Raw genomic sequence first — 13,193 nt, forward strand, 5'->3', positions numbered from 1 at the left:
TCCGTTGTAATGTTTCTTCATAATTACTTCTGTTCTGCGATTGTTGTCACCTCTCTTCTAAATTTTAAGCAAGTCGCGATTCTCGTTTCTTCTGCTCTTAATAACAGAATGCGACCTGTTATAAGGCTATGAACTTCAAAAGTTTTTTTTTTTTTTTACGCAACTAAAACGTTGGCCATTAGCCATACACACCTGAAAAACGGAATTTTGAGGAACAAGCAACAAGCGTTGCCTAGTGCGCTGTTTTTCAGTTAGGCATTACGAGGGCAGTTATAGTAAGAAACCGCCTCGGTCTTCAAAGCGGAGCTATCTCTAAGCTGCTGTACGCAAACATGTCACAGGAAATCTGTGTCATCATCGGAAGGTCTTTATTTCATATCTGAATCGTGTTATGTTAGATTCTAGAACCTTCTTTCTCGCCGTGTAAGATGTTGGGAGTTTCCCATGTTGTCCCTTCAAACACTCGACGTGGAAACAGACAGACGCATGCCTTTGAGAAGTCAACTCTAACACAGCTAACACGTGTTGTTGAGAAAGTAGTTATAGGTTTTTGTAGTTCGTTTTAGTATTTAGTTACTTAATTGCATTTAAGAGTAGAAACTACAGGGCAAAACTCTTTCAAAATGTGGACCAATTTCCAAATGAATAAAATTTTTGGCAGCGGTTTATTCCACTTTCTCTCTTTGGACGAAACACACACAGCACCATTACTTCAAAAGGTCGTGTGAATCAAGGTTTTCTTAGGCAGTGTCGATGTTTAAGATCTTACGGAACAGACATTGCAATAATGAAAGCAACGTTTCATTGGCATCAACGCCGTATTTGTGCGAGGTGTACCCTAGTATACGAGGTTCCATTCCCGTTCTCAGCATTGAGCAAGACGCAGAAAACATAGGGGCCTACAGTGCGATTCCTGCATTGTGCTTTTAGACGTGGGGAAAGAGGGTGGCAGCGGACGTGATACTCCTATTCTGCTCATACTAACGAGGAGCTAGGAGTGAAATTGAGCGAGGGTTGCCCTCGCTGTATAATTTACCACGGTAAGTCACAGCCGCTGCCAGCGCAGTGCCGTGGGGTAATGGCTCTGATGGTTGTTGCAGACGTATTCGGGACTGTTCTGCGTGGTGGTGAACCCGTACAAGAAGCTGCCGATCTACACGGAGAAGATAATGGAACGCTACAAGGGCATCAAGAGGCACGAGGTGCCGCCACACGTCTTCGCCATCACCGACACTGCATACCGCTCCATGCTGCAGGGTGAGTACGCGCCGCATGCGGCGACCGTACGGTAAACTAAACTTCCCCATACCTGTTGGCTCCACCTCAGGAGGACTAGCTGGATGACGAGTGCGCAAGTGGGCGTGTACTCGGCTAAGAACGGTACTTGACATGAATATCCGACATTGGAACAACGCGCTTGCCCATCTAATGACTGCTAATCGTGACAGTATTGCTTCCTTTCTAACTACTGAGTACGTCAAATTGCGTTTGTCGTGAAATTCGTTTCTAACGGAACACAGCTCGAATTCCATCTTTGAAAACCGACAATTGAATTAGTCATGGAAAGAATACGGAGTTTTGTGATGTGGAGGAGCCTGCAGACCCTGATAATAAAGTTGTTTTTGTCATCCTGGTTAAATTCTAAAACTTACGGTGTTGCCCACAAGAACGAGGGGCAAGAGGCAAGACAACGTCAGAGGAAGTAAAGGAAAAAAAGTATGGCTACTTGCACACTGGTCTGTTGCGATTCACCCTTGCCTTTCCTCTGTTGATTGGTAATACCAGCATGACGTTACACTTAACTTTCGAACAGTCTACACGCTTGGCACTTCGCAGGATGTCAAAGGTATGCAGCACCAAACCACAAGAGCCGCACAAGAAGAGTAATTTGTGTTTACTTATTTGAAGGTATCGAGTACATCAAAAGTAAAAGTAATCCCATACTCAGGGAATGAGCATAGGGAAGCAGATACAGGAATCCTGAATCGACGTTCTTGGCTAGGTGCTAGTGGAGGTGGTTTGCTGTTGTCTTCCTCCGTTTTGTTATAAAATGTAGAGGGTGTATCCGTGTCTCGTGGATAATTGTGATCACAGCTTTTACAGTGTAGTGTTGGGTTTGTGTTATGGATGAAGGGAAGGGAGGGGACGAAACTCGATGCTGAAACATGGGCCACTGCCCTCGAATAGCACCAAGTGGGCCGCCCAGCTTAATCAACAATGTTACGTGCCCTCACTTTGAGGCACTGGGGAGAGGTTTGGAATTTAATCCAGGACATTACCTCAAAGACTGGGGCTCAGGGCTTCACGCCATCAACCCCCTTCCCCGTACCGGCCAAATACTAGCAGTGAAAATTTCATTCACCAACAGGATTCGAACCGACTCGAGAGTCGAGCGCCACCCAAAGGCATGGTTTAGCGAATTTTTTTTTATCGTGCTGGTATGAGAGACTCTGGAGCATTTGCGTACTGCTGTTGCAATTTGTGCATCCTGGCCGAGGAGGCGTATACACAGAGTATGTGCTCCAGTTCCTTAATGGTAATTAGTTAATTCATTCACGTTTACTCGAAGATCGTCCCAAAGTTCTTAAAACTAATATTACTCTGTTGTAAGCTGCATTTTATACCAACGATTTGGTTCCTCTATTCGTGTCCGATAATGAGTCGCTGAGAAATAGCTTTCTGCAGCGTATTGCGTAGCTATATGGCAACTGGTGCGTTTGCGGCTATACACTTCGTTCTCGATGACCGAACGTGACACTCCCACAACTTCCCAGACCGCGGATAAGCGGACGCTGTTTAAGAACTATGAAGCCTACTGCAGCTAAATAATCACGAAAGACTAGCCGATGATGATTTTAGTGGTAAACTTTCGGACCCTTATACTCTGATTTAATACCTGGTGGTAACAGATATGACGCAGTATGTAATAGAATGAGCACGTGTAATCAGTAGTACAGGTGGCGAATGGAGAGCAGATTTAAGGGAAGAGTTCAAGCAATCTACGGCGCATCTGATGGTGCAACCAACTCTAGAGTACTGCTCCATTGTTTGGAAAAGTAAGAAAGTTGGTCTGACAGCTGACGCAGAAAAAAGAAAAAAACATGCGCGCTGTCGGTCGTAAAAGATCTGTGCGGTGGCCCATATGGAAGTGTCTTAGAGACGTTCATGAAACTGAAACTAGATTGGTTGGAAGGAACACAGGGTTCTTCGAAACACTGTTGTATAATTTTATAGAACCAATATTGAAGGCAAATATTACAACGTGGGTTCCTCAAGACAAATGTAGATGTGTGCCAGGGTTCTGTGCTGAAACAGTTAATTGTTGGATTTCGACTTTGGACGGATAGTTTCGAGTGCCTCTGTGGCGCGATTGACGCATTGTTAAAAAGCTTATCACTTGCCGCCAGTAACTGTCGCTGAGAGTCGATCAGCAAACATTTCAACATTCTCACTACAGAGAAGACAATCACCATTCTGTTAAAAGGCTTGGTTTTCCGGACTTCGGCAATTGAAAGTTATTCTTCAAAAAACACATTTCTTGTTCACATTATACACTGGTGTCCAAAATTAAAGAAACAAAAGGAAATTTTGCAAGGTTGCGTTTATTTTGCCACAAAACAGTATAAACAGGTGATAGTAAAGCAGAAACAATGTAATGAATACAGAATGCAAACACCTGCAACATGCATAACGGTAGACAAAAATGTTCTTCGTTTTCTCCAACTTGACGGATTTGCACACACATTTCCGACAACTGGTTAATGTGCTCAGTATGGGGTGTGACTACCTCTGGCAGCACCACAGGCCTGGCAACGACGAGGCATACTGGGAATGATGTGATCAGTCTTATGTTGAGGCAGTAACGCCCATTCTTCCTGCAGAGCTGCTCGCAGTCTTGGAGTGTGGTTGGTGGATGCCGACGTGATGCAAGCCGTCACCTTACTGCATCCCAGAGGTGCTCTACCGGATTCAAATCGGCAGGGCGAGCAGGCCGCGACATGCGTGCAATATCTTCCATTTCCAAGAAAACATCAACCACCTGTGTGCTCGATGAGGAGCGTTATCGTCCATCACTACCACGTCTGGGCCCACAGCACCTCGCAGCAACTGCAGGTCACGTTCCAAGATTTCGCCACGATACCTTACAGCAGTGAAACATTGCTGATTCATTCATACAATTTCATGAAAAGGTGTTCTAGTGATCAACATAATCACTGCCCACACCATTAGGGATATTCCTCGATATCGGTCTCTTTCCAGATTGGGTCTCGAAATAGTGTTCCACGTTCCCTCTACATGCGAATCCGTCGAGAATCGCTCTCCAGACTTAATTGGGACTATTTGCGAAAACAGCATTGGGGTCATTGTTCGACCGTCCAGATGGCTCGCTGATGACTACACTTCAGACGGTTCCTTCTGTGAAGACGCGTCAGAGGTAGACATACAGCATCTCTTCGACAATAAAGGCAACTCTGCTGAAGCCTTCTGCACACCGTCTGCCCCGATAAGACACGTCCAGTGGATGCTATGAGCTCACATGCCAGTTGCCGTACATTACTAACAAGGGAACCTCCCCATCGCACCCCCCTCAGATTTAGTTATAAGTTGGCACAGTGGATAGGCCTTGAAAAACTGAACACAGATCAATCGAGAAAACAGGAAGAATTTGTGGAACTACGAAAAAAATAAGCAAAATGTACAAACTGAGTAGTTCATGCGCAGGATATGCAACATCAATGAGAATGTGAGCGCAGGACGCTGTGGTCCCGTGGTTAGCGTGAGCAGCTGTGGGGCGAAAGGTCCTTGGTTCAAGTCTCCCCTCGAGTGAAAAGTTCACTTCCTTTATTTTCGAAAAGTTATGATCTGTCCGTTCGTTTATTGACTTCTCTGTTCACTGTAATAAGTTTAGTGTCTGCGTTTTGCGACCGCACCGCAAAACCGTGCGATTAGTAGACGAAAGGACGTGCCTCTCCAATGGCAACCGAAAACATTTGATCGCTAGGTCATAGGTCAACCGATTCCTTCACAGGAAAACTCGTCTGATATATTCTATACGACACTGGTGACGGCATGTGCGTCACATGAGAGGAATATGTTGCCGACCCACCTAACTTGTACACTTGGCGAATGGGTAAAAAGATTCTTCTACCTTGCCCGATTTAGGTTTTCTTGTGCATGTGATAATCACTCCCAAAAAAGTGATGAAAACATAAGAGTTTGTCACATAAACTGCAACAAATGAATGCAACAGTTTCACAGTCGCACAGTTTTCCCTGTGCTCTGTCGAAACATATGTTTTTAACGTTTTCAATTTTTTTCGTTTGTAGACCGTCAAATCCTGCATATGTCCAAGCAAATCTGAACATGTCCTGGAATTTTGGAGAGCGAAGTTGATTATATAAAAAATTATATCACTCGACGGAAGACTTGAAGCAAGGACCTCTCGTTCCGCAGCTGCTGACGCTAACCACGGGACCGCGCCGCTCCTGCGCTCATATTATCCATGACGTTGCCTATGTTGAGCATGGACTACTCAGTTTGTATATTTTGCTTATTTTTTTCATAGTTTCACATAACTTCTTCCTGTTTTCTCGATTGATCTGTGTTCAGTTTATCAAGGCCTATCCACTGTTCCAACTTATAACTAAATCTGAGGGGGGTGCGATGGAGAGGTTCCCTTGTAAGGTCGTAATATCGTTCCCTTACAGCCAAATAACTGTCCTCTCTACTGAAGTCACACGTGGACGGCCCTGCCCTTCTCTTCAGGATATAGTTTCGGTCTCCCTAAACTGTTACCACATCCGAGAAACAACAGAACGATTCAAATCGAGCCTTCGGGCCATATCAGTTTGCGACTGTCTTGCTTCCTTTCTTTCTATGGCCCTCCACCGCAGGGACTCTGGTAGGCATCTTCTCTGTGCCGTACAGCACCGTCTGTGACTATGTACACAGCTGTTGTGGATGTGGGACTACCCGGCAAACACTACCTCATTTCATAGGTGCCGTGCCGTATCGTTGGTATGGTTATTCGTTGATCGGAATGCATCTTCCGTGCAGTACACGACCGTACGGGCATCTGGTTGACAGTTAATATCATTATATCGTGGATTACAGACAGAACGGGGAAATAGGGGTTTGTTGCTTTAAATTTCGACACGAGAGTAGTTGCAACAGCGCTGTAATAGTGCTGTAGTTACGATATACACATTGTGAGAGGGGACAATTCTTTTAGTATTCTTCGCACTACTAGGCGTTTGTGAATTCCGTCGTTGATTTGTTTGGATTTTACTGTGAAAAAAGCTTGTAGGAGCAAACAAGAAAGGTATTCTCCGTGCTAATCTCGTTGAGAAATGTTCCAAGTAACTCTAAATTAACTTTTCAAACGATTTAATCGTCATTTAAAAAAATTCTTCCGTAAATACGTTATAAACATTGTAACTCCTGGGAATTTTATTGGACAAGTAATGGAATACCTTACGTGCGACATTTTTGAAGAATAACATACCAGGAAGCAGTTGCTTCGTGTCGAAACAACTGTTAAAGAGAGTAAGTTTCGTTTGACGCATCCTTGATTCCAGACTAGGGAGGGAGTGGCATTATTCCACGCCCAGTCCAGCGTCCTGGAAATTGTTAATCAAGGATATAACGCACCTGAACTGTTAAGAGTACTGGAGCTCCATCCTGACGTAGCTACACACAATGTACGATTCCCTCGTCTCCAAGGTGGGACATTAACCATGTTGGCAACATCTGCAAATAAGTGTTCCCATTCATGTAGCTCTCAAGAAAAACAGGACTCGTGGTAGCATCTCGTTTCATATCATAACGTAAGGTAGGTTCCTTTTGCAACTCTTGCTCGTAATATTTTTTTTCTTTATCCTTTTTTATTTTTCCTGTGTGAAAGCCGAATTCCTCTGTGTGAGCTGCAATGGAACAGTTGAGTGTAATACGGCCTTTGTAATTTATAACGAAGCATGGTGGATAGCAACCCTCAGCTCCATTTTGTTGTCAGATAATTAATTCATAAACGTCTCTCTAAATCCTTTAATTTTCAAATTATTTTTTAATGTGGCCATACATTGTTAACTGCGGTATTCACGTGCAGCTGCTGTTTCTGAATGAATTTCATTGGAAATTGCTCAGCAGAGTGTTGGCGGCACACGTTTCCTGTTGTTTCCTTTCGTCCGCGCTGCGGCTTGCCTTTGACGCTACCAGAAGCAAAAGCACGTCTCTCCCCATCAAGCAGGACTTCACTGCCTACGCACAGTCATAGCGCTAGATGAGTGGTGGTCAACCTGGTCACCATCGCCCACTAGTGAGCGTTCCAGCGTTCATGGTGGGCGGCAGGGGTTTTGAAAAACATTTTCATTAGATTTTAATAAAATTTTGATATAAAATAACTGGCAAGTAATTATTATATGCTTTACCTTGCTGTAACTCGGCATTATAAATTATATGAAGTTACTTTCCTGTTTTATAAATCAGTATTACTGTGAAATCGGTAGCTAGTTAGAAAATTTTACTGCCAAAAGAGATACAAAAGTGAGCGGTAGGTGAAAAAGTTGATTACCCCTTTGTAGACGGAAGAGTGATTCCTTCCGCTAACTTCATGCTGCTCTCAACAACCACCCTCCAAGATGCTCGATAGTCCCTGTCGATCAGGACATGAGCTCTCTCTCGTCTTGGTTTAGCTGTGGCTGCTACTTCTCGTTTCCACTTCACAATCACAACAGGCTTCCTTGGATACTTCAGTACGTTTGTAGTGTCCATGATGTTTGCTTAGCTACTCTGGAGACATCCAATGACTAGTCGACTCCGAAGTCGAACACTCCTGACCGGCCCTGTTCTGCGGTTACAGCTGCTCTAATGACAATGCAGTACTCCCCGCCTCCTTTTATACTGGTCGGTCCGCTTCTCATTACATCTAGTGGTGAATTTCGCAGTAGGTAGGGGTGTCCGGATACTTTCTACCGCGACATTCATATTAGCGTACTACATTCCTTTACGATGATCGACTTCGTTGGCTCCCGTAGTTGGAGTAACCTCACCGTATTTTGTGAATCTTCGCGTCTGGCGTCTTCGCGTCAGCTTCACTGCTCCATCAGTCGTTCTATGTTGTACTGTAAGTTATTATGTAACAATTAATGTCAATATTAAACGTTCTCTCTCTAACGGACTTCCACATAAAGCTTATAAGTTACCTGATTGCCATGCTTAATAAATTTGGCGCATTATGAAAACATCCACAAAGTCCATGTTCTGGTTCGGTAGTTATCCGCTCTGGTATATGAGAATGACTGGCAGCATGGTATGTTTGTGCTTGTAATAAAGAAGAGACAACAGTCACGAAATACCTCCTCATATAGTGTCGAACCTCCTTTTGCCCGGCGTAGTGTAGTAACTCGACATGGAATGGACTCAACAAGTCGTTAGAAGTCCCCTGCAGAAATGCTGCCCCTATATAGCCGTCCAATCGCGTAAGTGTTGTCGAGGCGGGATATTTGTGAACGAACTGACCTCTCGATTATGTCCTATAAATGTTGGATGAGGTTAATGGCGGATGATCTAGGTGGCCAAAACATTGCCTCAAATTGTCTTTCTAACCAGTCGTGGACAATGTTTCCTGGTGAGATGGCGCATTGTCATACATAAAAATTCCATCGTTGTTTGGGATCATTAAGTCAATGAATGGCTGCAAATGGTCTCCAAGTAGCCGAACATAACCATTTCCAGTCAATGATCGGTTCACTTGAATCAGAGGACCCAGTCCATTCCACATTAACACAGCCCGTACCATTATGGACCCACCACCAGTTTGCATAGTGCCTTGTTGACAACTTGTGTCAGTAGCTTGGCCACACTCGAACCTCCCATCAGCTCTTACAAACTGAAATCGTGGCTCATCTGACCAGGCCACGGTTTTCCAGTCGTCTAGGGTCCAACCGAGGTGGTCTCTAGCCCAACAGAAGCGCTGCAGGCGATGTCGTGCTGATAGCAAAGGCACTCGTGTTGGCCATCTGATGCCACAGCCCATTAACGCCGAATGTCGCCGCACTGTCCTAACGGATAAGCTCGACGTACGTCCCACATTGATTTCTGCAGGTATTTCACGCAGTATTGCTTGTCTGTTAGCACTGACAACTCTGTGCACACGCCGCTGCTCTCGGTCCCTTTGTGACGGACGTCCGCGACTGCGCTGTCCATGATGAGAGACAGTGCCTGAGATACGCCATTCTCGGCACTCCCTTGATACTGTGCATCTCGGAATATTTAATTTCTTAATGATTTCGGAACTGGAATATCCCGTGCGTCTAGCTCTAACTACCATTCCGCGTACAGTGACTGTTAATTCTCGTTGTGAGACCATTATCAGGTCGGAAACCCTGACTACAAATGTCAGCTTCGCCATTGCACTGCCCTTCTATACCTTGTGCACGCGACCCTACCGCTATCTGTATATGTGCATATCGCTTTCCCATGACTTTTGTCACCTCAGTGTAAAGATATCTTACAGAATCGGTAAGAATCTCACTACCGTTCCGCAATACGGCCAATCTACACATAATGAATGGAGTATGACGTAATCTCTTGAAGACTGTGATGAGCTTGACTCGGAAAGAAATTTTCTTCTGCCTCGTCCTGCCTGTGTACGACAGTAGACAAATGCTCTACAGTGCAGTCATCCATTCTTCGCGGTCAATTAAATTTGATAGAACGTGACGGAAGCCTCATTCGTTTCCTGGCACGCTCTCCGCCAGCTATATTTCTTCGCGGACGGCTTGCAGTTTCACAAACTGATGAAGCAGCCGGTATGGAGCTTTCGCGACGCGGTCCCTTTTACGGCAGCCGCGAGTCGTGGAGTCTGCGAGCCGCGAGCCTAAAGAAGGCGCCGCTGCAGAACCCAGCCCTGCCCTGTCCTGCTACTCTCTCTCACGTGGTGCGTCTGCTGCATTCGGCTCGCGCCTCCTGTAAAATATTGCTAACACATTGCACAACACGCCGCCCCCGTTTCCTCCTTTACTCCTCTTCGCAACACCTGACACACCTGTAGTTGTGTGCAGTGTACGCCAAAAACCTTGAAAACTGGAGATACACTGCGTGCCCTACTGAACAAGGATGGACCACTCACCGCCGCAGCTTCTGATAAGACGCCAGTACTATTTATTAGTAGGAAGTGATATCGAAACAAATATGAAGAATTTGACTAATCATATGAAGTATTGATTATTTGGAAAGGTCTTAACTCATCGAAATAAAGAAAAAATCAACATGTGTCCCTGATATTACATTTCTCATCCCTTCAGCTCAAGGAATCGAGCACTCTATGAAGCAAATCCGGTTGTCGACCGTGCTAGCGTGCATTGAATTTGCGACCCTGTAGTGGCTGCAAATCTTACAATTAGACAGTACCAACATTCATATTGACAGTGTGTGTAGGGCACGACTAAGACTTTCAACGTACGTAAACAAAGAGATGCAACAATTAAGTTTTTGAGAAAACAGAGTTTTAAATTGTAGGCGTGCTTTTGCTGTACGCTTTGTAGGGTCGCTCGGGATCTGCAGACGTGCGAGCAACCACCTAGTTTCATATGCCCGAGGTTTCTGTATCGAATGTAGAGAGAGATTTTACAAAGGTAGGAGTACGGAACTGGAGAAGGCTGACGACGTCAAGAGAGAACTGTTGGAAACATCTGGTCGACATGATCCGGGCTCTTCATGGGCTGTAGTACCGGAAAAATCTTAGTAGTGTCGCGAAAAAGAATGTAGTCTTCTCTTCAGAGATTCGAATTTGTGTTCACGAAGCATATCCCTAACACTCTCATGTTAATTTGACAAATTTAGCAACACGCCTCTGATTTGCTTCGATGTCTTACATTACTCCGACTCGGTGGGATCCCACTGTACGTGATCTTCGTTATAGATGAGCAACACTTCCCTAAAATTCTTTCAAGAAACGGAGGTCGACCGTTCGCTTTTCGTACTACCGACCTTACATGGTCGTTCCAGTTCATATAGCATTGCAACGTTACGTCTAGATATTCAGTCTCCGTGACTCTGTCAAGCAGTATACAACTAACACTGTATTCAAACATTGCAGGATTATTTTCCCAACTCAACTGCGTTGGTTTACATTTAGAGCCAGCTGCCATTATCGTGCCTAATAAATATTCTAGGTCATCTTGTGTCCTACAGTCACTCAACGACGATACTTCCACGCATACTACAGCGTCCCCAGCGCAAATTAGTGGTTACTTTATGCGTCAGATCATTTATGTATATTCTATCACATTTCCCTCACTCCAGATAGACAGTTTGCCTTCGATGAACACCCGACGTCACGGCCAACTTCCTGTGTTCTGTGTTTGAATCCGTGGTCTCTCTTCTTTCGGAAGATCAATGTGTAGGTATTATTATAAAATAAAAAACATAATAAATATAATAAAACGTTTATTCTGGTCAAACATTACAATAATAAAACATAACCTCTCCTTGTACAGCACAATCATTACCTAAAGAACCACCACTCTTACACCATACATAGATTGATTCTGAACTTTCTATTTTACGACACACACGACTACTTAAAACAAGAGGTTCATCATTTGACACATAACTTCCACCATAGTCCTTATTAGACCGATTAATAATATTAAATGTCTTCCAAGCTATTACATCACGTGTTGCAAACGAATCCAAAGAACTCTTCTTAGCATCACCAGTACGAACAAAAGCAATAGTGACCCAACCATTACCAGTTCCTTGCATTGACATAGCCAAACTAAATCTTGTAACAAAACCCATCCACCTGCGTGCACCAGAAAATATAGAAACCTCGTCCGTTGCTTTTGGAGACAGATTTACACTCTTACACACTTTAGAAACCGAAGGCCTAAACCGCCTTCTTACATAACGTAGACGACCCATCGTGCGGCTGCTCGTGCGGAATCCGCAGCTGTGATGCATATTACGTAAATTAAGGGTGGAGAGAGGAAAGGAAGGGAACAACTGGTGTCATATGCATCGGGACTTAATCGGAAAAAGCGGCGATGAGCGAAAGTGTGTCGGACCGAGATTCGAACTCCTACCTACATTGTAACCCAGCGCCACATATCGGCAGTCCCCGCGATGTCCTTCATGCTCGCTACTTTGAGAGTCCCGCAGGAGGTCGAACGTACTGGGCATCCGCACTGAAGGTGGTGGATTTATTGAGCACCGAGGCGAACCAATTATATGAGTGCGTGGTGTCTGAATGGATGGGGACTGCCGATAAGTGGACGCTTGGTGGGAATGTGGGTCGGCCGAGAGGCGTGCCGAGGTAGTCCACGCAACTTGTGGTAAACTCTGTCCGGGTGGCGCAGTGGTTAACACAACTGCCTAGTAAGCAAGAGATACCACGTTCGAATCCCAGTCCGGTATACATTTTCGCTCATCTCCGATGATTTCGCGTTAAGTCCCGATGCATCTGACATAAATAGCTCCTTTCCTTTCCTTTCCTTTTTCTTTTTCCTTTCCTTTCCTTTTTCTTTTTCCTTTCCTTTCCTTTTTCTTTTTCCTTTCCTGTACTTTTTCTTTTTCCTTTCCTGTACTTTTTCTTTTTCCTTTTCTTTTTCTTTTTCCTTTTCTTTTTCTTTTTCCTTTTCTTTTTCTTTTTCCTTTTCTTTTTCTTTTTCCTTTCCTTTTTTCTTTTTCCTTTTTCCTCTTCTTTTTTCTTTTTCCTTTTTCCTTTTCTTTTTTCTTTTTTCTTTTTCCTTTTTCCTTTTCTTTTTTCTTTTTCCTTTTCCTTTTCTTTTTTCTTTTTTCTTTTCTTTTTTCCTTTTCTTTTTTCTTTTTCCTTTTTCCTTTTCTTTTTTCTTTTTCCTTTTTCCTTTTCTTTTTTCTTTTTCCTTTTCTTTTTTCTTTTTCCTTTTCTTTTTTCTTTTTCCTTTTTCCTTTTTCCTTTTCCTTTCCATGCTCGGACCTTTAACAGTGTGCAGGTTGGTCAGAAACAGCCTGAAAAGCCCGTAAGGGTGTTGCAAGGTAGGTTGTGCTGAGAAATATTTGTTAAGAAAAAGATTGGATACGCTGCGCCGTTTCAGAGTTACATAGCATTAAAGTTGGACATCAGGCCCTTGCACGCGCATATTCAAGCGACCAGCCAGATACAGTTAATAAGTTGTTCTCGATGTATAGATGGTAGCGGACGAGACTTCTCA

At 44.1% G+C, this 13,193-nt stretch overlaps 1 protein-coding gene across 1 annotated transcript in view; it reads left to right on the forward strand.

The window, feature by feature from the left end:
* LOC126457868 (myosin heavy chain, non-muscle-like) overlaps positions 1-13,193 on the forward strand; it is a 285,711-nt gene that overhangs the window by 146,163 nt on the left and 126,355 nt on the right. Inside the window, 1 exon segment of the mRNA XM_050094524.1 lies at positions 1,101-1,257. Within this exon segment, the coding sequence (XP_049950481.1) occupies positions 1,101-1,257 (157 nt within the window).

The sequence above is a fragment of the Schistocerca serialis genome, chromosome 2 (genome assembly GCF_023864345.2).
Source record: "Schistocerca serialis cubense isolate TAMUIC-IGC-003099 chromosome 2, iqSchSeri2.2, whole genome shotgun sequence".
In the NCBI taxonomy this organism is placed as follows: Eukaryota; Metazoa; Arthropoda; class Insecta; order Orthoptera; family Acrididae; genus Schistocerca; species Schistocerca serialis.